At 45.5% G+C, this 26,267-nt stretch overlaps 1 protein-coding gene across 3 annotated transcripts in view; it reads right to left on the bottom strand.

Annotated features, from left to right (window-relative positions):
• The window catches only part of LANCL2 (LanC like glutathione S-transferase 2), a 35,811-nt gene extending 10,948 nt beyond the window's left edge, over positions 1 to 24,863 (bottom strand). Inside the window, exons 1-6 of one of the 3 annotated variants that reach the window (XM_008261841.4) lie at positions 24,727 to 24,863; positions 10,832 to 10,949; positions 9,615 to 9,822; positions 8,353 to 8,500; positions 7,382 to 7,528; positions 2,353 to 2,535 (exon numbers count right to left, since the gene is read on the bottom strand). In XM_008261841.4, coding sequence (XP_008260063.1) covers positions 2,353 to 2,535; positions 7,382 to 7,528; positions 8,353 to 8,500; positions 9,615 to 9,822; positions 10,832 to 10,949; positions 24,727 to 24,762 — 840 coding nt within the window. In that variant the 5' untranslated portion in view covers positions 24,763 to 24,863. Of the gene's footprint in view, positions 1 to 2,352; positions 2,536 to 7,381; positions 7,529 to 8,352; positions 8,501 to 9,614; positions 9,823 to 10,831; positions 10,950 to 23,056; positions 23,391 to 24,726 lie in introns of those variants that run through there. The other 2 variants (XM_017344348.3, XM_008261840.4) reach the window with 2 other exon arrangements.
• Between the last annotated feature and the right edge of the window lie 1,404 nt (positions 24,864 to 26,267).

Here is a 26,267-nt window from a genome sequence, read left to right as displayed (position 1 = left end):
CTGTAAACAATCTCCTTTAAGCAGTGTGGCCATTTGTATACATTCAGTACCTGAACCCACAAAAATTGCCAAGGCTCTAGAGCTCCAAATGTGAGATGAGAAGGTAGAATTTGCTACCATTACCTGTTATTTACTGTCAGATAATCAAGAGCTGACTGCAGGTTTTCATCAAAACTGCTTCCACCTATGGGGTCTGAAAATGTAATTTGGTAGAAAATCACTCACAATTAACAAAATCCCCAAGGCAACACAGAACAAGACCATCTAAAGTACACTTTCATTTACAGAAGCATGTTTCCTAGTTAAATATCAAAACAGGATTAGCATCTATAGGGACAGAAAGAAAATTTTATGAATCTAGAGTCAACTGTTTTATTTGTGAAACACATCAATTTTTTTTCAAATACTCGGAAACTATGCCATCATAATCACAGCTGAAGAACTGGACTTTATATGCCAGCATGGGAAACTGATCACACATAAAACTTAAAACACTTCCTGCCTAGTTTTAAGAGACAGCATCAATGAACACAGGCCCTCCTAACTTAAGCCACGGTGACTGGAAAGAAAATACAGCCTAAAGGTTCCCCAGGGCTGCCCCTGCCCCTGCCTTGGTCAAATGCAAATGCCACTGTCCATTCAGTGACAGCTGTGCAGAAGGCAGGAAGGCTTAGTCTAAATTTATTTTCTGAAATTCACACTATGAAGACACACTATCAGTCTGACTATAAACCTGTATTTTATGTGCTTTCTTAAATCACCACTGCTGCCTTCCTGCCCTGGAAGGCTGTGACATTCCTCTCTTACCTCATGTTAATGCAGAGAACAAAACTAAGTTTGAGTGACTATATATGGGATCTTGACCTCCTCTGCTCTGTGCTTTCCACATGACACTTCCGTTTTGTAATCAGCAGGGCAGGGAGAGGTGTCCAGAGGGTGTTCTGAAGCTGGTCCAGGCCATGGAAGGCCCATGGGTAGAAGGGCACTGTGATGCTGGCTCCACTCCCCACATACCCAGCCGTGGTGTAAAGAGCAGGGGCTCTATTAGCAGAGTCAACTGGAATGAAACCGCCCAGGAGGAAAGCGCCCCTAGGAAGTCATGGCACAGGTGTGGAAGGCAGTGGGAAAGCACCCCCAACAGCCGAGATGGTCAGGCCAGGAGCACCCCAGCTGCAACAAGCTGAGCCTCTTTAATGTAAAATGGAGTCTGGCCAATAGAGGCTCCCCTTCCTAGCAGCTGCTCCTCTGTGTGGAAGATCCAGGGGTCTCTGTGTTGTCACCTTTCTGCTTGTTGGACACTGGTAATGATGATACAAGGATTGCTCTATCTAACACCCTAGGAATGGGAGAACTGTGTCTCGAGTTAAAAATTAAATTCTTCTGGTTAAAAGTAGTTCATTTCATTTCTCTTGCAAATACCATAACTTATTTTCTTGAAGGCTCATATCTTTTATCTTATTTAAGTATTATTGGTATCTGCTGAGGAATAAACAATTCTGGGGCCTAAGTCAGGAGACATTATTTTCTATAATTTTTCTAATGAATTTATTGTAGTTAGTCATAATGGGAAAATAGAACTGATTCAGGTTCCATCCTTTTGTTATTTTCATGAAAGAAAAAGGAATTCTGTTCTATTAGTTCCATATATTTCTCCAAAATAAAGAGATTGCTAAAATCCTGGGCTGAACACAGCAATGACTGTAGGTGTGTTGTGTACTTTCACCCAGCATCACCCATTACACATAAAGACACATTAAATGGAAAATAAAACTGCCCCAGAAGCATTCTGTTTTTACTTACATATAAATATTGGTTCAGAAAAGAAACCAACAGCATTCTTAACACTGCACTCAAATACACCTAGAACCTACCAGAATTGGTAAGTGAAGGCCTTGTTTTCCTGTAATACCCTGGACATTTAAAACTGTGAGTATACTCCAATCCTAATTTCAGAGTAATTCTAAAACTCAAATTTAAAAGGTCCTCAGAATAATCCATCAATAAAGGCTTATTGGAGCAAGGAAATGATGATGTGAACATAAGCCACCTGGATAACAGTGTCCGCTGGATAGTATCATCACTCCCTAGGAGGAGCATCACCATCCATCCGTCACCAAGGCTTTCTTACACCTGAACATAAGCTTGTTAAACACATTTACACACACACACACACACACACATATAGTACTAACTGTGGTGTGTTGATGAACAGTGAAATAAAGAAACTTTATACGTATTTTGTTAAAAATTAATTCTAAAAGACTTTTAACGTACAAAATCAGATGATCTCACCACAGTCAAACTGAAAACCTGGCAATAAAAACTAGGTCTGAGAAAAACTGAAGGACTGACCTTGTATGCCTGCATCAGCATGTGCACAACTCCTGGGGCTCCATGGCACCAGTGCACCAGCCGATCTGTCTCATTGCTCAAGGACGATGGGTAGTTCCCTGATCGGAATTTTTTGTGGCGCACATAATCAATACTAGGCTTCACCATTTCCATTAAGGTTTCTTGGTCCACCTTTGCTGCTGGCTGTAAACAAAAATGAATCACTTGTTTTTTCTGAAGCTTGTTTTTTTAAAACTATTATGTCACAACTAATAAAATAAAGCATCAGTTACCTGGAACCAAGCACAAATAAATGAGAATCACAATGATCTGGTTATTTAAGACCTAAGCAGACAATGTCTGGTTTCAACTCTTTTTGAAATCTCCTAAAATGAATCAGTGATGTAACACATTGAACACACATAGTTTTTGACAAATCAGGACCACTGCCCTGCAGTGCAGGAGCAGAGAGAGCAGGGAAGGTGACAAAACTGGATCTTGAATGAACCATGGTTCCACTTGGTATAAGTACTACTCTTTGGTTTCCTCTCTATGTCTCATCTCCTGAAAAGCCACATACCCATTTCTCCCACATCTAATGGCTGGCTTTGTCATTCCAGGGATATCACCTCACCCGTGTTTGCATCTGTGTGAAAGGCACTCCAGCACTGCACACTCACACCTTCACCCAATCACCTGTGTGCCATAACAGCTACTAACAAGTGCTCATTAAATGCTGCCTAACAGACTGCATTACCAACCTTGTGCTAACATTTTACTATTGCGACTAAGACCAAAAACACAATTGAGATAATTCTGAGGCATTTAACACAAAAATATTCAGTCTCAATCCACTGCACAGGTTCCATGAAAAACAGTGGTGACAATTAAATGGCAAGGTAAAACAATTACATGTCTCATAGGACAAATCAGGAAGCCCAATCTGCATTACTGCAGAGCTGAGGCTTGAGTCAGTCTTCACTTGGGTGGCAAATGCCCATAAACTACACTTAGTACCTAAGCTGAGATACGGCTTTAAAATGTATAGTATTCTTGGAGCCAGTGCTGTGGCATAATGGGTAAAGTTGCTGCCTACAGTGCCAGCATCCCATATGGACGCCGGTTCGAGTCCCGGCTGCTCCACTTCCAATCCAGCTCTCTGCTATGGTCTGGGAAAGCAGCAGCAGATGGCCTAAGTCCTTGGGCCCCTGCACCCAGGTGGGAGACCTGGAAGAAGCTCCTGGCTCTTGGCTTTGGATCAGCACAGCTCTGTCCATTGCAGCCATCTAGGGAGTGAACCAGCAGATGGAAGACCTCTCTTTTTCTCTCTGCCTCTCTGTAACTCCTCCATTCAAATGAATAAATAAATCTTTAAAAAAAATTTATAGTATCCTATTAAAGCCAAAGAAAATCCAGATGCTTTCCTGAATAAACAAAAACATCATTTTAAAAAAATATTTACTTACTAATTTTGAAAGGCAGAGCTGGAGAGACAGAGACAGAAACAGAGGTATCTATCTTCTATCTGCTAATTTACTACCTAAATGGCTGCAATGGCCAGGACTGGGTTAGGTAAAGCCGGGAGATTCATCTGGATCTCCCATGTGGATGCAGGGGCCCAAGCACCTTCTGCTTTCCCAGGCCATTAGCAGGGAGCCAAACTGAAGTGGAGCATCTGGGACACAAACTGGTGCCCATGTGGGATCCTGTGTAACTAGGCTGACTTTGGCCTAGTCTAGCCCCCGCTGCTGTGGCCATTTGGGGGGTGAACCAGCAGATGAAGATCTGTTTCTCCTTCTAACTCTGTGCTTCAAATAAATACATAAATCTTAAAAAAATAAAATAAAGGTTATGGTCAATGCATATTATGAAAAGCTATGCATAGATATAAATTTTTTCTGCATGAAAACAAATTACCTTTAAATTCCATTTCCCTTGAGCCTTTTCAAATGCCCTCACATCATCTGTATGACAGTAATCTCTGAAGCACCATTCAGCCTTCCAGGCTCCAGTTCCGCCTCCCCTCCCACTGTCAGAGGTGCTGAGCATGACTGGCTATGGCAAGAGGGTAGTCTCACCACAGGCTGCCATTTGTTGAAGCTCCTCCAAGTCCCCTCTAAGCCTGACTTTCTGAATCCTAAGAGCCAGTTCAGTTCTTCCAGCAGGAGTTAAATAGAGAGACAGTCATTCCTAGGTGCTGGGTGATATCCTGAGAGGTGAACTTGTTCTTGGAAGATGTTCATGCCCCACAGAAGGCAGAGAAAGGAAGAGTTTGTTCCTCTCTGCTGCCAGCTTGAGCTGGGACATCCATGTCCTCCTGCCGTAGGACTGGGACTGAGCTGGGACATCCCTATTCTCCTGTCCTGGGGCGGGAACTACACCATGGGCTCCCCACATTCTCAGGTCTTTGGACCTAGATGAGATGGGCAATTCCAGCTTTCCTGTGTCTCCAAGTGTGGATGGCAAGTGATGGGAATTATTGACATGTATATCGCATGAGCCTATTCCTATAAGTCTCCTTTGTGTGTGTGTTTTTGTATAACACATGTGCATATACATGAGGGGACCTAAAAGTCTGTGGAAAATTCAATGAAAAGAGAAGTGTTCTTTGGTGGGAGCAAAACTGAATTCTATGTTTAGTTTCTTTCTGAATACAGATTTCTATAAACATTTTGACAACACGCATGCACATGCATGCACACACGGATGTCTTGTGTATTTTTTAAGATTTATGAAGTATGAAAGGCAGAGTTACAGAGAAACACAGGCAGAGGCAGAGAAAGAGATCTTCCACCTCTGGTTCACCCCGCAAAACGGCCGCAATGGCCAGAGCTGGGATGGTTTGCAGTCAGGAGCTTCTTCTGGGTCTCCTATGCAGGTGGCAGAGGCCCAAGCACTTGGACCATCTTCTACTGCTCTCCATAGCACAGAGCTGAATCAGAAGTGGAGCAGCCATATGGGACGCCGGCACTGCAGATGATGGCTTTACCGGCTATACCACAGCACTAGTCCCCACACACATACAGTAATACATGTATGTGTGTATCTATCTCCTGTAGTGGTCTTGTTTCTCTGGAGAACACTGACACACAGAATCTACTCATTACTAAGAATGACTGTACTATTTTTAAATGAGACATGGAATTCTGGTTATTTTGGAAACAAATGTACCCCTGCAGTTTGTATGCAGGAACAAAACAGGCCTTACTTTCTGCAACAGTGACAGAGAACCTGACACCAGAACAGGGAGTATCAGTCTTGGGCAGCTGTGATTCCCCTATTTCAATTCATTGAATAATGGCACAATGTAGTAGGTTCCAAAAAAAAAAAAAAAAAGGAGAGGGGGAGGTTTAATGTAAAAATTTTTTAAAAGAAAACATGGCCTTTTCAATCAGAAACATTGACATGGCTTGAACAGGATTTTGCTCCCAAACTGATGCAGACATTTGATTCTTAAGGTCATAAACTGATTATATAGCACTAAGAGGGTGGACTTTTTCTTTTTTAAAGATTTATTTATCTATTTGAAAGTCAGAATTACACACACATACACACACACACACACAGAGGCAGAGAGAGAAAGAAAGGTCTTCCATCTGCTAACTCACCCTCCAGTTGGCTGCAACAGCTGGAGTTGCACTGATCTGAAGCTAGGAGCTTCCTCCTTGTCTTCCTACGTGGGTGCAGGGGCCCAATTACTTGGGCCATCTTTCACTGCTCTCCCAGGCGATAGCAGAGAACTGGATCGGAAGTGGAGCAGCCAGGACTTGAACCGGTGCCCATATGGGACATCAGCACTGCAGTAGTGGCTCTATCGGCTACCCTACATCACTGGCCCGAGGGTGGATATTTGATTTAATTATGGCTTTTGGGAGGTTGGCCCTCCCAAAAGCAGTGGGAGCTGCCCCAAGGGGAGGTTCTCCTGAGAAGGTTGGTTGCCAGGCCCAGCCACTTTCTGCACTCATACCACCACAACCTGAGCCTCCCTAGCTTCTCTCAGTCACTTTGGGTGCTGATACAAGGCTGACTGCTGCAGCTATTGTGAACTCTAAACCATGTTCTTTGACTTTCTAGCCTTGTGGTTTTACAAAATACCAATACTGAAAAAAGGCAAAAAGGAAGGAGGTTGTAGATACTGCAGGGAAGGCAACCCCATGCCATGTAGCAGTATTTGGCATGGGGCCTCTGAGTGCCTGGCAGAGTCATCAGTACCCCATGTAACAGGTGTCAGGGATGCCTGAGACAAGATCCCGATCCTAGCTATAACCTCACTAGAAACAGGCAAGTTGGGGCATCCTGTGACACAACCTCTGCCACCTCAGGCTTCTCTGTGCTCCCTGAAGTCCCCTTAGAACAGCTCCTGCTTCAATCAGCAGGAAGACAAGGACAAACAAGTGTGGGTGGCAGACAGTTGAGCTGACAAAAAACTGTGTAAAGGCTGTTCTCTCAGGAACTCAGAGTCTACATGTCCATGATTCAAAGTCCAGTTCTTATTTCAATTCAGCCTGCCTGGTTTGCACTAAGTTTCATTTCCATTTTTCATATTTGATCTAATTTATTATTAGGTGGTTACTACATGAGGTGTTTTCACAAAGTTTATGCAAAATGTATATTACCAAAAAAACTATACATGGATTTCAAAATTTTTGTATCAAAATAATTACCTTTAAAAATTTCATTTATTTATTTGAGAGGTGGAAAGAGAGAGACAGACAGACAAGAGTGTTCCCATCTGCTGGTTCACTTTCCAAGTGCACATACTGACTACTGGCTGATAGCAGCTGGGTGCTAGGAACTCCATCTATGTCACTCATATGCATGGTAGGGACCCAAGTATTGGAGTCATCATCTGTCACCTCCCAGTCTGTGCATTAGCAGGAAGCTGGAGTCAAGCTAAAGCCAAGAATGAAATACAGGTACTCTGATGTGGGATTCAAGCATCTTAACGGTGGGGCCCAATGCCCACTCTACACCTACCTTTTAATTCCATTTTCCACAAAGTTTCCACAAAAGTGTCCTCATACTAGGATCTCACGATCTTCCCACTAACCTGCATCAACATGTAGTAGATTCCAGCCATGCCATGGGCTGCTCCAAGGTACTGCTTCCTGTGCCACTGATACAACAGGGGACAGCGCTCAGCTTTTCTTTCTTCCCTTGACAAAGCCTTACCTGACTCGATGATGGCATCAACTACCTACAGAGACAATGAGAAAGCATCAATCTAAAACATTACCTGCACTCTGCTCCAGTTTAATTAACACTAACAGCATTCCCAAATATAGAGACAGATCTAGAGAAAGAGCATGGAGGAGAGAGATTAGTTCATCTTTCAGCAATTAGCAGCTATAAATTATTCACAAATGCAGGCAGACAGAAATCAGAAAACAGGGTCAGAGTTCAGGAAAGCTGGGAGACCTGGCTTCACTGTAGCAAGGCGAAGAAAGTGAGGGTCTACTGTGGCATGAGGATTCTCGGTGGACTAGAGAACATCACCTCTGCTGTGACCACATGCCATGCGTGTATTCTGGTACACACCCCTCTCACCATCCAGTAGCAGACTGAGTGTTCCAGCAGGACACCGCATTCCCAGCTCAGAAGGCAGAACGCAGTTAGTGGGTGAGTGCTGGCAAAGGGCTGCGAGCAGAGTGAGGGGCAACTAGGACGGGTCCCTTAGAAGGAAGCTGTTCACTCTCCACTCCCTTCCCCCTTCTAGGAGCTGGGGGCACTCAGCTAGCTTTGGCATGAGGGAGAGTGCATTCCTGGGACAATACAGGAGGACAGACATCCCATGAAAGAAAGAAACAAGCATTCTAACGTTCTCAAGTTGCTATTGCTTGGTTCCAGGAAAAACAGCTGAATAAAGGATGAAGAACATAATTTTTTAAATGTTACTAGAAAGAAAAATGGGGCTATTAAAAAACTGTAATTAGATACTTTGAAAATCAGTCCCACCTAGAAGCAGAGTCCAGCTCTTGCCATAAACGGTTTGAATGGCAGAGAAGAGAACGCCCACCGTACCTCTTTAATAGCTGACTCACACACAGTGCCTGGACCAATCTCCGTGTTCAGGTACAGCAAGGCGTACAGGTAACCTGCCCGCCCATAAAGCAGCTCATCCGGAAGGTCTGAGTCCTGGCAGACAACAGTTCTGTGGAGCTGCAGAAGTCTAATCAACAGAAAAATCTCATTTTCCCAGGGAAGTGAGTCACTCTGACATTTTAGGAATTACCTGTTACTTATCTTTAAACTTGAAACTGTGATTAAAAAAATTCAAACCCCCAAAAACTTCCACTTTACTAATTCTTCTCCCAAATACCAAAATAAAGCACAACTTCCTGCTCAGAATTTCTACTTTGTATTTGTTCTAATCCATGTAATATAAGATAGTTTGTTGTAAATCCAGAATTAGAAGCAAGTGATTTAAAATCTAAATAGAACCCCACTGGGCCAGTGAAAAGCCCCCACCTGCAATGCCAGCATCCCACATGGGAACCAGATTGTGTTCTGGCTGCTCTACTTCTGATCTAGCTCCCTACTAACGGCCAGGGAAAGAAAAAGGTTGCCCAAATACTTGGGCACCTGCCACTGAGGTGAGAGACTAGAGGAAATTTTTGGCTCTGGCTTCAGCCTGGCCAAGTGCTAGCAGTTGTGGCCATCTGGAAAGTGAACCAGCAGATGGAAGACCTCTCTCTTCGCTTCCCTCTCCATCTCTAACTCTTTCAAATAAATCTTTAAAAAATTATAAAAAACAAAAATCCTGTGCTTGGGAATTAGTTGAGTCATTTTGTACTCAAACAAGCATCAGCTGACCAGCTTTACTCAGGTGCTACAGCAGACCCAGAAGTGAGTCCTGATTTTTGCCTCTTTGAGCAACAGTAGAAGCAAATGAGTGTAATAAAGGTCATACTCTCTAACTTTCTAGCATTAGCATATGCAGCCATGTATGTCAATGTTAAACCTCAGATTAATTTAGTTACTATAGTGGATTAACTAAGACATGGGAGCTAATTTTCATGCACTAAGCCAGCCAAGAATTGCTTAGGAAAAATGATTAGAGCCACTCAAAGACATACATTTATTCCCCATAAATTAAGGCACATCCGAGCTTGGGCATATAGACAACATACAATCCCACTGTTATAATCAAGGATAACATATACACCTCTTCACTTCTTGAAGAGGCCTATTTTTAACAGCTCATGAACTAAAAATTTTAGTTTTGACTACCTTTCTACAGCAAAAACCGAGAATTTGGAGAAAATGTAGTTTTAAAAACTCACTTTGTGATGCACTCCCGGGACTCACAATCACTTCTGAGTTGATGATAAATTACAGCTCCTACAGCGAGGGGCCCAGCATCTCCACAGAGGAAAGTGACCCTGCGACCATTCAGATTCCGAAGGGTTCTCTTCACATAATCCAGGGACCGGAGCAGGTAGGTCTGGTCACATGTGACCCTGTACAACTGCAGGTACAAAAGGGCTATGCCTAGAATAATTCCCCCACCCCAGAAGACAACAATTACTACATTTCCTTCTTACTTTCAGGGCACTGTTCCCTAATCACATGAAAAAATATCTTCTATAAAAATCCTGTTTCTGAAGGGGCAACATTAAAAAAAATTAAATAAAAGGAATTTCTTTAAATAAAAAAAAAAAAAAACACAACACACCCAGGGCGAGTGTTGTGGTGTAGCAGGTTAAGCTGTCGCCTGCAATGCTAGCATCCTATATGGGTGCCAGTTCAAGTCACAGCTGCTCCACTTCTGATCCAGCTCCCTGCTAATGTTCCTGGGAAAGCAGCGGAGGGTGGCCCCAGTACTTGGGCCCTGCTACTCATGTGGCAAACTCGGGAGAAATTCCTGGCTTTTGCCTTTGGCCTGGCCTAGCCCTGTTCATTGCAGCCATCTGGGGACTGAACCAGGGGATGGAAAACCCTCTCTCTCTCTCTTCTCTCTGTAACTCTGCCTTCAAATTAATTAATTAATTAATAAAAAAGACTGTCATAGGCAGGTTAATTCTGAAACTAGTTTTTCAAGTGAAGTGTATTATTGATGGCTTGCTTAATTGTAATCAAAACAAAAATAATGTCCCCTTATGTGTGTACATATGAGTCAAACGAGTACAAGCAGTAGGGTAACAGTCCACATAACAGACCAAAGAACCACTCAACCAGTCTTGTCACCAAAAAAACCACACACACACACACACAAAACCACAAAGCAAATAACTGACACTTGGACAAGTCTGCTTCTTTACACATTTTCATGTTAGGTTAAATCAACAGCGCTATAAAAATATGACACACTACATATTAAAATGTAAACTTTGGTGGAAAGCCTTTAATTAGAAATAAATTTTCAAAGCATCTCATCAGTGAAGACACAGTTAAAGGTTTTAGCTAAAGGAGATAAAACTACCATTTTAAGAGAAAAGAAAGCTTTAACTCTTATTACACGGGGTGAAACATTTCAGTAACTGGTTCCCCATATACTCACCTGTCCAGCCGGTATATGCTGAGCAGTCATGGGGATCAGCTGTTTTCAACCCTTCTTCCATTTGCTGCAGAAGATCTTTGATTTTGGTTTGGATCTGCCGCATGAAATTATGAATGATCTAAGAACCAAAAGATACAAGTTTAAATTGCACAAGAGAACAACCTTGCAATACATACTTTAACTGACAGCTTAAGCTATACAAACCTAATAGAAGTTATTTCACCTGGTCCCTCTCGGTACTTCTTTAGGTAGAGTCTTCTTGGCTTTTATATGGTTAGTTTTATAATGAGACAATGCCTGCATGAACTATTTCATAAACAGGATAGTCTAGTGGTTAAGACACAGGTTAAGGGGCTGGCATTGTGGTACAGTGGGTTAAGCTGCCCCTGTGATGCTGGCATCCCATATGGGCATGGGTTCAAATCCCAGCTGCTCCACTTCCGATCTAGCTCTCTGCTAATGTGCCTGGGAAAGCAGCAGCTGATGACCCAAGTACTTGGGCCCCTGCACCAACATGGGAGAACGGGAAGAAGCTCCTGGCTCCTGGCTTTGGATTGGTCCAGCTCTGGCCATTGCAGCCATTTTGGAGAGTAAACCAGTGGACTGAAGATCTCTAACTGTGCCTTCAAATAAATGCATAAATCTTAAAAAAAAAAAAAAAAAAAAAAAAAAAGACAGGTTAAGGTGCTTGCATCCCAAATCAGAGTATCTGGGTTCCAGTACCCAGTTCTGCTCCTGGCTCCAGACTCCTGCGAATGCAGACACAGGAAAGCAGCAGTGATGATTCAAGTAATTGAGTTCTTGCCAGTCATGTGTGAGACCTGGAGTTCCTGCCTTTCTGCTGACCCAGCCCCAGCAACAGCATCAGCCTCCCCACCAACTTTTTGAAGTACCATCATATGTGTTAGTTACTGTGCTAAGCAGTTTACAGAGAAGCCAGGCTGTGTGATCCCAAAGCGTATATTTTAATCACTAGGCTACACTGTCTTCCCAGCTCTCCATCAGACTCTGCACTCAGGAAAGACCATGGTGTATCCACTTTATCTCCTCAACAACCAACAGGGCTTACCATTAAAGAAATGCTTGCAAAATAAATGAATAAATAGTATGGTACTGAAAAAAAAAAAAGAGAAATACTGACTGGAACATGTGAACCAATTATGTTCATGATAAAAACTGACATGTTCTTCAAATTCTAGTCATGGAAAAATTTCTAAACTGTTAAATTATTTTGTAATAAAGAATAATTGGTTAGGAAACTAATTTGAGGGTGGGAATAAAAGAACATTTTGCATGTGAAATGCATTAAAAGGAAAAACTCTTGAAAAAACCAGTTTCCTCATTATAACAAATGACGGCAAAAAGCCAAACATCTGTAGAATCAAGCAAAAATTTCATGATACTAGTGTTTTGGGAAGTAGTTATATAATTGTGTTGTCTGCAATAGTAGCATAATTTATTAGTGTATGTGATATAATTCCAACATTCCTATTGTCACACAAACTCCATATTTCTATGTTAGTTTCCTGAAGCCCATCTTTTAAATAGTTTTTGTTAAAATATGATTTTAATTGTAAAAATCATTTTCTAAGAATATAAAAATGTTCATGTAATCAGCTTGAGAAGACATTTTAGTCAATATTTTATAATTTAAAATAAAATATATTAATACTGCAAAAAAAAGTAGATGGGAGCTCTCTTTCATGTCTGTCTGCCTCTCCAATAGTAAAAAAAAAAAAAAATAACGACAAAGGGGAATTATTTGCATAATACGAATCTAAAGAACATAATACAGAAATAGACCCAAAATCATTAATGCACTCTCATACAAGAAGAAAAATGTGCAAAAATGTTCCATTTTGCAGTGAATGCATATGAAAACTTTTTCAATATTTTTTAAAAGTCCTAAGGCTTCTAGGAGCAAAGGAGAAAGGAATTCTAACTGCTAGTGGTCTTTTCCAATGTTTTTAAATGCATAGCCAACAGTGTAAAACTGCTATATGAACTGCTGAGGGAGATTAAAATTCGAATATAGCTGTGAATTGTTTATTTCTCCCTTTAATAGTCTTTGGTTTTGCTTTCCTGTACTTTGAGGTTCTATTATTAGGCAAAAATGTATGATTCTTACATCTTTCTGACAAACTGATTCATTTTCATAATGAAATCTCCCTCTGTGGAACTGTAGAGAAAATGCTTTTATGTTTCCACACAATGAGGGTTTTCAGGGCAACTTTTACTAAAACTTGGGATTCTGAACTAAAGTTAATCTGAGGAATTTACCCACAATATATTAAGAGGCTCCTTTAGCCTGAGGTACATGTTCACATGACTTGCAGCACTGAAGGTAAAGGGTTTATCTTATCCACACAGAGATTTCTGTGCTTTGGGTTGGAGCAAGGTGTTTCCAGTGAGACTCTCAGAAGCAGAAGGGGAGTCCAGGGCTTCTTTCCCCTTCACAAGAACCACAGAAAATGCATTTTTTCTTCATCCCTGTCTGCATGACAGACTGCTTGCACTGTGTTGTCCCCTCAGGTAAAGCAGTAAGAAATCTCTGATCCAAATCTGTATGTGCACATTAAAGACAGAAACCAGAAGCCTAATGCCTCCTCTTTTTGCCACAGACTGTACGGTCTGCAGCCTGACTCCTGCATAGAAGACAGCAGGGTCTTCCTGCCTGAATGCTGCCAGTTCCTTCTAATAGTCTCATCTGGGCATCTGGCCTTCTGGCGTCGATGGTACCAGCGAACCTGTGTCCCAATCATCCTTTCCCTCTTGTTCCTTTCTTGCCTCTCCCTTTATTCACATTTTTTTAAACATGTTTCAGAACTGCATTTCAATTTTCGTGTTGAGCATTTAGTGGGATCTTCTGCCAACATTTTTAGTGGCTGTTCTGGAGGACATAACAGAGATAGCTCCTCACAATCCACTTGCTCTAAGGAACCACTTCATGTACAATGCAGAAAGCAGAGCCTTACAGGTCATTTCCTACCCTCTATCCTTTCCCACAAGGTAATGCTGTAACTTCTGCTTAAAGTAATTACCCGTTTTGTAAGCAAATGAAGAGCAGTTTTGGCACATACCCAGATATGCACCATTTTCATTTTTCTTCATGTTTCTTCTAGGATGAGCTTACAACTGGCATCGCCCCCTTACATTTCTCATAGTGCTAATCTGCTATGACAAATCCTCTGAAATACTGTTGCTTTTTAATCTGAAAAAATATGTATTTTGCCTTCATTTTTGAAGGATCTGGGTGGCACTTTCCTTCAATTCTTTCTCATGTCATTCCATAATCCTCAGGCACCATGGTTTCTCATGAGAAACCAGTCATTCATCAAATTCCATCTTTCATGGACTTTTTTTATTTGAAAGTTTATTTTATTTGAAAAGCAGAATGGAAGAGAAACAGAATGATCTCCCAAGTGCCAACAGTTGGGGCTAGGCCAGCAAAAATCTGGAGCTGGGAACTCAAAAACATTTTTGAACCATCATCACGTGCTGCCTCCCGGGGTCTGCACTAGCAGGAAGGTAACATCAGGAAAGGAGCTGGGGCTCACACCCAGACATTCTGATATGGGATGCAGGCGTTAAACAGTTTAACACCTGTGCCACATACCTGCTCCTTCATGATAAAAAAGACCAGATGATGCAGGAGCAGAAAAGGGACATTCCTTTGTTGCCTTCCCTACTTTTTCCCTGCTGTTCCTCTCTTACCGCTTCCAACAACATGTTCCCTGTGTCTGTCATTATTTCCCTGCCAGGTTTTCTTCTCTCCCTCCACCTCCTCCAAGGAAATCCAACCTAACTCAGGCCTACACCCCAAGCCTCCTCTCTTGCCTGCTCCCTTCAATGAAAAGCCAGCTACAGGGAGAACAGGGAGAAAGGAAACAGCCTTGATCTATGTTAAGATCAAGGGTTAAGGGTTTTTCTGATCCAATTGAGGACTCTACAGGCCTTCTTAAGGAATGAGACTTAAACAGTCAAACTTAAGAGCACAGGTTCTTCAACGTTTATTAGCCAGTCATGTTAGTCTCTGGAAGAAAAACTGAACATGGATAAAGAAAAAAAAAAAAAAGAAGAGTATTTTGGCAAAGTGAGCAAAGCAGATCAATATGACACTTGTCAATGTGGCAAAGGACCTTTATGAGGCCAAAGCTCAAACATTTCAAAAGGTGGCTGAGTGGAATAAGATTCAAGAGAGAAGAAAACCAGACCAATCCAACCCTGAGTTACGACTGATGAATGCTTTGAAAAAGCTTCCAAATAATATTCTGGAATGGCTGAAGCCAGTTATCAAAATGATGCTATCCTAAACCCTAACTTCCTAAGTGGACTAGATTATGGCCCAGCCATTTGGGCAAACACTCAAAACCCGGGACGTCATCAATCTGAAGGATCAAATTCTGAGTACTCTCCAGAAAATGGACAAAAACGAGGTTCCAAAATCATGAACTGACAGCTTCCATGGCCAAACGAGGCCCTCAGCCAGAGGAGCTGGAAGTTTGTGGAAGTTTGAGAGGAATTTCCTTTTACTGTAAAAAGCCTGGGCATTTTTTTTTTTTTTTTTTTTGACAGGCAGAGTGGACAGTGAGAGAGAGACAGAAAGAAAGGTCTTCCTTTTGCCGTTGGTTCACCCTCCAATGGCCGCCGCGGCCGGCATGCTGCGGCCGGCGCATCGTGCTGATCCGAAGCCAGGAGCCAGGTGCTTTTCCTGGTCTCCCATGGGGTGCAGGGCCCAAGCACTTGGGCCATCCTCCACTGCACTCCCGGGCCACAGCAGAGAGCTGGCCTGGAAGAGGGGCAACCGGGACAGAATTGGGCTCCACTACCGGGACTAGAACCTGGTGTGCCGGAGCCGCAAGGCGGAGGATTAGCCTAGTGAGCCGTGGCGCCGGCCTTCTCCAAGTATCTTAATCAACACCTCAGGGGAGACAGAAGTTTAGTTAAACAGAATCACACCCTTTCAGACACTGGCACCACAACGCTGTGTTCTTGATCCTGAACGTTAAACTGCCCCTTCCTCAGAGTAAGGGGCTGTACAGAGGAGACTTTCTAACCAACCCTGACCATGCAGATCCTGACCTGCTAAATCCCAACTGAGAATTTTAAACAGTTCCGATTCTTTTCCGCTTGCTCCTCTGACCACCATACATCTTCTTGGTAGAGATTCTTGGTAGAGATCAAAGAAAAACTTTGAAACCTACAACATCCACATTCCCTTCTCTCAAAAGGGAGACATGTGACATATTCCTAGAAATGGGGGGCCGGCGCCGCGGCTCACTAGGCTAATCATCCGCCTTGCGGCGCCGGCACACTGGGTTCTAGTCCCGGTCGGGGCACCGGATTCTGTCCCGGTTGCCCCTCTTCCAGGCCAGCTCTCTGCTGTGGCCAGGGAGTGCAGTGGAGGATGGCCCAAGTGCTTGGGCCCTGCACCCCATGGGAGACCAGGATGAGTACCTGGCTCCTGCCATCGGATCAGCGCGGTACGCCGGCCGCAGCGCGCTGGCTGCGGTGCCCATTGGAGGGTGAACCAACGGCAAAAAGGAAGACCTTTCTCTCTGTCTCTCTCTCTCACTGTCCACTCTGCCTGTCAAAAAAAAAAAAAAAAAAAAAGAAATGGGACTGAATGAGAAGGAAAAAGAACACATTGAGGGGGCCAGTGCCGTGGTACAGCGCCAGCATCTCATACGGGCGCCAGTTTGAGTACCAGCTGCTCCACCTCCAATCCAGCTCCCTGCTAACATGCCTGGGAAAGCAGCAGAAGATGGTCCAAGTCCCTGAGCCCCTGCCACCCATGTGGGAGACTGGAAGGAGCTCCTGGCTCCAACCTGGCCCAGCCCTGGTCATTGTGGCCATTTGGGGAGTGATGCGAGAGCTCTCGCTCTCTCTGCTCGCTCTCTCTCTGCCTCTCCCTTTCTCTCTCTGTGGCTTTCAGATGAATAAATAAATCTTAAAAAATCGAAATAAAAACAACAGATTCAAACCTGACGAAATTGCTCCAATCTGGATTTACTGAATGGTGGTCACGCCCCACTCAAACTCTGACCAACCATTCCAGGTCTCAACACCTGCCCTCCCTCACTCATCCCAGAGACTGGAAAGATTTTCACCCACTCCTATTAAAGTGGAAGTAGGGAGCCAGCACTGTGGCAAAGTGAGTGAGACCGCCACCTGCAGTGCCATCATCCCATATGGGCTCCAGTTCAGGACCAGCTGCTCCACTTCTGATCCGGTTCTCTGCTATGGCCTGAGAAAGCAGTGGAAGATGGCCCAAGTCCTGGTCCCTGCACTCATGTGGGAGAGCTGGAGGAAGCTCCTGGCTCCTGGCTTCGGATTAGTACAGCTCTGGCCGTTGCAGCCATCTGGGGCAGATGGAAGACCTTTCTCTTTCTCTCTCTGCCTCTGCTTCTCTGTAACTCTGCTTTTCAAGTAAATAAATAAATCTTAAAAAAAAAAAAAGCTGAAGTAGATGAATCTACACTGCCAAATATAAAACAATATTCCCTAAAACCAGGGCCAGACCAATAATAAAATATACAAGAAAGGTCCTTAGAACACTCAAACCCTCCCAGTAAGGAGGAAGAGCTGGCATTTTGTACAAGACTTAAGAGCGATTATGGGGGCCTGTGCTGTGGCACAGTGGGTTAAGCCGCCACCTGCAGCACCGGCATCCAATATGGGTACCAGTTCAGGCCCCGCTGCTCCACTTCTGATCCAGCTCCCTGCTAGTGCACCTGGGGAAGTGGCAAAGGGTGGCCTAAGTGCTTGGGCCCCTGCACCAACATGGGAGACCTGGAGGAGGCTCCTGGCTTTGGCCTGACCCAGCCCCAGCTATTGCGGCCATTTGGGTAGTGAATCAGTGACTCTCCCTCTAATTTTCACTTATAAGTAAATAAAATAAATCTTGAATATAATTCCTAGGCATCCGGTAGTACCCAACTCCTGTACTCTTTTATCAGCTACTCTTGCCGGAAGTAAAGCATTCACAGTTACCAACCTGTACGATGCCTGTTTGGTACCCCGAGGGTTGCTAATAGCCAATATTCGTTTCCCTTCATAGAATGGTGGCCTAGATCTGGACTATAATGACTCCAGTTATACTGAAAGCCCCGCTTACCTGTTCCAAATACTAAGACTCTGGTTCAGCAGAGTCGAACTTCCCAAGAGGATCCACACTTAATGAGGGTACAGATGACCTGGGATGTTCTCCAAGCACTCAGGCTTCCCAAGACCAACAGCACTGATTTTTTTCTCAATTGGCTTTAGAGGGGCACAAGATCTCCAAGGATAAACAATTCTGACAAATCTTAGAAAACTACCCAGAACCCTTAATTTCAGAAGTGCTGTTAATAAACTCAGATTGGATCAAAGGTATTTTGGGCTTTACTGAGCCTTCTGGAAAAAGACACTGTTAAGGATGTCTAAGACTGGTTGGATACTGCACTGTAGTTTTACCTGATAGCTCAACCCTTACATGTCTCTTTAGGAAGACAACCTGACTACCATCTCACAGTCCCCAGAAGGGGACTCATCAGTGGCTGCCATTGTAGTGCAGATTAAGCCTCACCCTGATGACATCAGCATTCCACTTATTTGCCAGTTCAAATCCCAGCTGCTCTACTTCTGATCCAGCTCCCTGCTAATGGTCTGAGAAAGTAGCAGAAGATGATCCAAGTGCTTGGGCTCTTGCGGCCCACAGGGGAAACCCAGATGAAGCTCCTACCTCCTGACTCCATCCTGGCCATTGTGGCCATTTAGGGAAGGAATCAACAGATGGAGGAATTCTCTCTCTCTGTCTCCCTTTGTCACTTTGCCCTTCAAATAAATAAATGAATAAATCAGCAAGGGCTTCTCCTCTATTTGTGTTTCTCATTCCATGGAAAGTCTCCCAAACTGATCAGACACAGCATGACTCTGTCAACAGACATGCAACACATGAAGTTCATCTTTATCCTTATCTTGTATTTTTTTTCTATCATTGCAACTAAATACCTGGCAACAGTACTCTTAAAGGGAAAAAGTTTATTTCAGCTTAGGGTTTTGGAGGTTCACAGTCCAAAGTGAAGAGGCCCCATCACAGTCCAAAGTGAAGAGGCCCCATCGCCTGACATCTGATGAGGGCAAGAGCAGAGGAACGATCACACTGAGCCAAGCAGCAGAGACAATGGCTTCCAAGGACTCATCTCCAGTGACCTAATAAGGACCTCCCATTAGGTCCACCTCCCAAAACTATAACTGAATTAAGTGTCCACCTTCCTAGCACCACCAACCTATGATTCTGGGGATCAAACATCTGCATGAGTTCAGGAGTCAAATCCTGTTCAAACCATAGCACTACCTCTTCACTGTGCCATCACCCTCTGACATGACACCCCATGACTGTGCTAGGTTGATTGACCAACTTTTCACCCCAGAAAAGACCTATGCACAATGCAGTTGTGGTTTTACAGATGGACCCTATCTGCAATGACTCAAGGAAATATAGTTCAGGATATTCACTAACAGAGATCAAGAGAACACCCCCTTTCCCACATGCAAATCAGCCCAACCAGTGCATGTCAAAGGATAGAAGATACCTAGTTACACAGACAGTGGACACACACTTTGGGCAGCCCATGTCCAACACGTCTCCAATGTTTCAGAAGCAATTCGAACACTGAAATCTTTGGCTACATAAGAATTCCTAGACATTCAAAATTATACAACTTGGAAAGTAAAGGCAATCAGTTTGAGGATGCTATGGTGAAACCATGGCGTTAAAAAAAATCTATGACCTTTATTTAAAAAAAAAAAAAAAAACAGTAACTACTATGATCTCAGCTCAGCATCAAGCAGAGGGGATATTTAAAAGTAATAACTCAAGGGGCTGGCGCCGTGGCACAGATTAATCCTCCACCTGTGGTGCCGGCATCCCATATGGGCGCCAGCTCTAGTCCCAGCTGCTCCTCTTTCAATCCAGCTCCCTGCTATGGCCTGGGGAAGCAGTGGAAGATGGCCCAAGTCCTTGGGCCACTGCACCCACCTGGAAGACCCAGAAAAATCTCCTGGCTTTAGATTGGCCCAGCTCTGGCCATTGCGGCCATTTGAAGAGTGAACCATCAGACAGAAGACCTTTCTCTCTGTCTCTCTCACTGTCTTTGACTCTACCTCTCAAATAAGTAATCTTAAAAAAAAAAAAAAAAAAAAAAAAACCCAAAAAAGTAATAACTCAAGCATATGAAAACAATCGTGTTGTCCAAGACTGAAGTGGGGGAAGAGAAACAAAAATGAATTTTAGTGGACCTTTGTCAATCATGAATTCAATGTCTGGGGTTTCAAGCATAGACACGTGAACCTGAAGCCTCATGTCACAATGCAGCAACATGAAATTCTAGTGAGGTCCTTGTGTGAACAGAAGGGGTTGGTGCAAACCTGGGCAGACTTCCCAACCTGCGTGTCTATAAGGGGTGATGAGGAAGGTGAGGAGGGTCATGGAATGGGATTTACAAATCAGGAGGCACTCACAGTCTGAGGACATGCCCATATGTACATTGCACCCCCAATTATATTGTCCTCAGAAGGAAAGAGAGACAAGAAAAAGCATTTCCCTAAGAATGTGAAAAGTAATACTTCTGTATTCTACAGAAAATATAAAAAACTTCGAGAAATTTCATTATCACATGTTATACTATAATAGAATAGTATATGTAATAATCAATAGCTATCATCAACTTCAGTTCCGCTCCAGTATCTGAGTGCCAGTCTCAATTCCCCAGGGTTCAGGTCCTAGCTGCTTCACTTCCAACTCAGCTCCCCACTAATGCACCTGGGAAGGCAGTGGAAGATGGCCCAAGCACTTGGTCCCTACTACCACGTGGGAGACCTGGCCTAGCCTCAGCTGTTGAGGCCATCTGGAATGTGAATGAGCGGATGGAAGATTCTCTCTCTCTCTACCACCTTGCCTTTCAGATAAATAAATAAACCTTAAAAAAATTAAAGCATTTATAGTAGCTTAAGATTATGCCAATTAGATACCAAACAAAAGTTTTCCTGACTTCTTTGTGTAAAAAGGTTTTTTTTTTTTTAAAAAAGATTTATTTATTTATTTGAAAGGCATAGTTACAGAGAGGTTTTCCACGCGCTGGTTCACTCCCTAAATGGCCTCAACAACCACGGCTGCGCCAGTCTGAAGCCAGGAGCCAGGAGCTTCTTCAGGGTCTCCCACGCAGGTGCAGGGGGTGGGAGGCCAAGGACTTGGCCCAACTTTCACTGCTTTCCCAAGCCATAGCAGAGAGCTGGATCAGAAGTGCAGCAGCTGGGACTAGAACCAGGACCAACATGCGATGCCAGCACTGCAGGCAGAGGCTTCACCTGCTACGCCACAGCATCGGTCCCCTGTGTAAAAAGTTTTAAAATCTTTAAACTCACTGAGTCTATCAGAATCTGCTCCAATCTATCTTTTTGATGCTGTCTTATCCAGTGATATTTCACTTTCGGACTGCCTCATGATGCAGTGCTGTATTTCCAATTCCCTGCCCATGTGTTTCGCCACCTAAGCCTGGCTAATCCCACCTAGTCCTTCAAGGACCACATAATCGTCACCTGCGTCAATGGGCAGAATTAATCTTTCCTGTGCCTTCTTGATACTCTCGATGTATTCTCCCTTCACACACACTGCATGGCTCCGGAGAGCACATTTCATCACAGGGCAGTCCAGCCAGCCAGTGAACAGGCGCTTGCACCCCTAGGCAAGACCCAGCCCTAGCTGCAGGGCTCTAAGTCCTGGCAAACTGATGCTCCTGGGTGATCCTCTCCCATCAGTGTGGGCTGGACTCTGTCCTGCTCTGATGAACAGAACAGGGCAGAAGGATGACACCTCTGAGGTTAAGAAACCACTGCAGCTTCCACCTGGTGCCTGTGAATACTCCATCTGCTCGATCTTTCTCTGGGAAAGCAGCTAGTATGTCATGGGGCAGCCCCCATGGAGAGACCAGTGTGGTGAAAAACTCAACGCTCCTGCCACCAACCAGGAGAATGTGTGTGTGTGCATGTTTAATATTTGCTAGAGACATTTTTGTCATAAAAAACCTGAACACTAAATCACAAATGTAACAGATATATGCATGTGGAAATAGTAGAAATCTGGAGGAAAACCAAAACTGACACATGAATTCTGAACCGTATGACTAAAGTGGTTAAGTTTACAGCACTACGACTATAGAGTCACTTATTGACGGTCTACCGAGATCACCGAGTTTGCAGGCAAGTTGCAAACATGATCAAATACAATCACTAATATCCTTGGGAAGCAAAAATTGCGCCCAGCTTTTAACCATACGAATATCTAGAACTTGCCTTAAATTACATTTTCAGACCAAGGGATATTTCAAAACTGATTTCTTAGTTTTGGCCAATTTGTCTCTTTTGAAACACAAAACACGTGAGTGGGCGGTGAGGGAGCCTGGCAAACACCTCAGGGGCAGGACGACGTGACCGGTGCAGGTTGCATCAACTTGAAGACAACGGTGACGACACTCCCGTGCCCCAAAGCCACCTCAAATAAGCCACTTTGGATACAGATCACTTTGAGCTAAAAGCATCTGAAAACGGCACAAGGCGCTCTAAATCTCTTAACTCCACGAAAAGGCCTGGCTCCCCGTATGACCAAAGTACAGGAGATATAAGAAGGAAGAGTTGGCTGCCGTCATGCAGTGCAAGGGCAGATTCGCACAGCGTTCAGGCCACTGTTACTAAGCACTGTGCTGTTTCAGGGCCGCCCTTTAATCCTCCCCTAGGAAGGACATTTCTCACAGGCAGCCAGAACGGAGCAACTCGGCCCCAGTCAGGGTCCCACTCCAGTCAGCGGCTCCCTGTTCTCATCCTCGAGCCCCAAGGACGCAGAGAGGCTCGGGCTCCCGCCCGGCTGCACCCACCTCCCAGGCCGGGCACACAGCAACCAGGGCGCCCTGCGGCTTGGGGCGGCGCCGGGGGCGTGCGGCAGGTGCGGCGCCGGGGTGCGAGCGCGCCCGCGGGTCCGCGTATCCGGCCGTGCCAGGGCCGCGAGCCGCCTCGCCCAGCCATGCCAGAAGCCCCCCGGCACGCGCCCCACGCCGCGGCAGGGACGCGCGCTGAGGACGTCAGCCGGCGCGCGAGACCAGCGTCACGCCAGAGCGCGCGGGCGGCACGCGCAGACGCTACCACCGCGGCGCCTGCTCCGGCCCTCACAACCGCCGAGGCCCGACTCACCTTCCCGTCCTGGTGGAAGGGGAGGCCGGGCTCGTCCGTGGCGGGCGGGGGCCGAGCGCAGCCCGTGCCCTCGGCCCCGGCGGCCGCGAGCGCCGCAGAGGCGGCGGGCTCGTAGTCCGGGAAGGGGTTGGGGAACGCCCGCTCCTCCATCTCTGCCTCCCCTCCCAGCTGCTGCTTCAGCCTCTTCGATATGGTCTCGCCCATCGCCGCGCGCTTCCGGCGCCGGCCGCGGACGGCGCTCGCGCGGGGACAAACCTCCTGCGGGCCCGGCGCCTCCGCAACGCCCCTGCCGCGCCCGCGCCTCGGGGCCGCGGCTCCTCAGGAAGAACGAGGCTGCGGGCTGGGCGGGCGCGCGGGGCCTCGCAGCGGTGCCAGTCCCCGGCACATCTGGGCGCGGCAGCTCGGAGACCGCTCGCGCCCGGCCGCCCCTTCCTTGGGCGGCGACGGGGGCAGAGACGGGGCCGCGGCCCCGCTGCCCCGAAGATGCCTCCGCACTGCGCTCCCACCGCCCTCGCCGCCCCGGCGGGAGCAGCCGCTCCTCGGGCGTTCAGGAAAAAATGTCAAAGAAAAGAATTCGAAGCAGCCGCAGCCCTGCCCGAGCCTCCCGGGGAAGGGAGGAAGCCGGTCCCTCCCATTCATCGCAGTCGGTGGGGGGGTGCCTCGGAGGAGGAGCCACGGCTGCCCCCCCACCCCCGTTTTATGTCTTATTTCCAATCTTTATTTTGGGAAGTCCTTAGGTACCATGAGAGACAGGGAGGCAGCCTCAGTTTTCAGAGCTGGATGGACCGTGCCCACTGCCGGAGCATAGGCGCACCAGAAAGGTTACAGTGGGGTTAGCTTCTAGCGGCAGGAGGGCGGCAGTGAGGTGTTGGTCTACCTTAGGTCACAGTCTTGGTTGGTTCTCTTGTTGATGTATTTGGAACCAAAGATTTAAGGATTTCTCATCCTTGAGGGTAATGTCTGATTGCACTTCATCTCACAAACGTGAACTGAGAAGTGATTGGTACTGTGGTTGAGCAAATAGCGATAAAGAAGTCTCTGGGGATTCCCAGTTGGTGAAAGGGGTAAGAATTAAGTTTCTTTGGAGCTGAGTGCATGTTACTGTGTGCAAAGGTGACACGAGGGAGAAGGGGCTCGGTTGCCTGCCTCTGGTCTCAGGCGGGGTGGGTTCCCACTACTGTCCTGGGCTAAGTGTGACCCCGCGGGGATGATAACCTTACAGGGGCTGCGCTACATGACCTCCCCGGAATCGGACTTCCCAGGACTGCTGGACCCATTTAGGAAGAAATGTTTAGAACCCAAGACCGGAGTCCTGTGTGTGCTTACTGCTTCTGGACCACTTCATGCACAGACCTAAAAAAAGTACTTTTAGTGAAAAAGGCTATGGAGAAAAGCAAACAGGGAAGAGGCAAGGGTAAGAGCTTTAAAAGGGAATGAGGGAATTAAGAACAAATTTGTGCGTGGAAAGGGAAGGGCAAATACCCTCACACCCATGCTCATGGTGAGGGGGTATCCCAGGGCTGAGTGCTCCCAAGGCAATCGGCAGTTCGGCTGGAGGGAGTGTTACTGGATGGACAGCAGGCCCTCATGTGCACACAATTACTAACATAAAAACACTGGATTCACCTGAGAAACAAAACATTTGTGGTTGTTATCACTAATGTAATTACCTGTTGGAGAAGGAGCAGGTCATGGTGAAGCCACATCCAAGAGCTTGGGATTTAGGGTTAGGATACATGGGGCGCAGCTGGGTGTAAGAAAGCCACAGAACATGGCAGGTGCAGAGGAGGAAGTGGGAAAAGTCTTTGGGTAGGGGTCTTGACAAATCTTGACTGTATACATGGCATGCTCAAAGATGGCTGCTGAAAGGTCATGGTGGGGACAGTGTCATCGTCATAATGAACCCCATTGCAACACCTGTCTGCAGTCTGTGCAGGAATGTGGCTGCAGCCAGATCTGTCCAGTTTCATTAGGGACCCTGGAAAGACAGTTCCAAAGATTTTTTTTTTTTTTTTTAAGCAGAAACAGCTACTATGGGCTATAAGTTACTATGCAACAAGCAGGCACATGCCTATTACAGGCTGTTAGTACCTTAGACTCCCTCAGACTGCTGTCCAGCAACAGAAGGGGCACCAGTGAGGGGAAGCACATTGAGTGAGAAGCACATTGAAGAGAAGCATGTTTTGGGGGGAAGCTGTGTTGTGCAGAGAAGCAGTACAATCGGACAGCTCAGGAACAGACTTGAGACAAACCCCTCCTCAGATACACTCCAGAAGCCAGTGGGGTGGAGACCAGGGTGATGGAATTTAAAGTTTCCCTCTCATCTGCTTGTTCATCTGGAATATGGTCAGTTGCTCACTGCACTTCATTTCAAGGGAGGCAGGCTTTGGTATAACACACTGCACTGTTGAAAGTGTCCTGTGAGGGCTCTTAAAATATTCATGGAAAAGTGGAATTAAAGAAAAGTTTGTTTGAATGCAAACATTTTGAAATACCCACAAACATATAAATATTTATAGAGAGACAGAGGGAAAGACAGAAGGGAAAGAGAAGAGAGGGTCGATTTACTTTGGGACCACTACTTGAAGGGCACAGGCATTGGAGCCCAGCTTATGAGCAAAGAGTCTCTTGTTTTATCCCCACTTGGTCAGGCTGTGAGATTGTTTTCTTTCTGTGACAGGACTGATTATGGTCCCCTTGGCCCTTAAAAAATGAGGGTCAGATTCACCAGCTTTGGCAAACACCTTCGTGGGGAACACTGAGTACCATGACCCTTATCCTCCTGGGATCCTGCTGCATCCTTATCACTGGCCTGGGACTCGCTAACCTTGTCATTTCTAAGAAGCTTTCATCAGTGTGGACACAAATTTATGCAGGAGCTTTGTTTGATCTTAAGTACATGAGTTAACCCAGGCTCACAATTTTGTAGGTGGATATGCTGGAGACTGTTTTGCAGGGTGATTTAAGGCTGTTGGCTGCAAGTAAATGAACAGAAAGTCATAGGCACCCAGAGTGTTTGTGTCCACCATGGGACAGGGAGGAAGGAGGCATGGAGAGCAAGCAAAGTTTTATAGGGACCTTCAGAGAATTGTGCTTTCATGAACTTCATGTTGTGGTGAGAACTCTACATCCACTTTTTGCTGTTTAAGATACAACACGTTGCCAACTATACTCATCATGCTGTGCAAGAAATCAATCTTTTGGGCTTCCT

Source organism: Oryctolagus cuniculus, chromosome 16 (genome assembly GCF_964237555.1).
Source record: "Oryctolagus cuniculus chromosome 16, mOryCun1.1, whole genome shotgun sequence".
Lineage (NCBI taxonomy): Eukaryota > Metazoa > Chordata > Mammalia > Lagomorpha > Leporidae > Oryctolagus > Oryctolagus cuniculus.
Note: the sequence above shows the minus strand (reverse complement) of the source record. Positions and strands in the feature narration are given on the sequence as shown.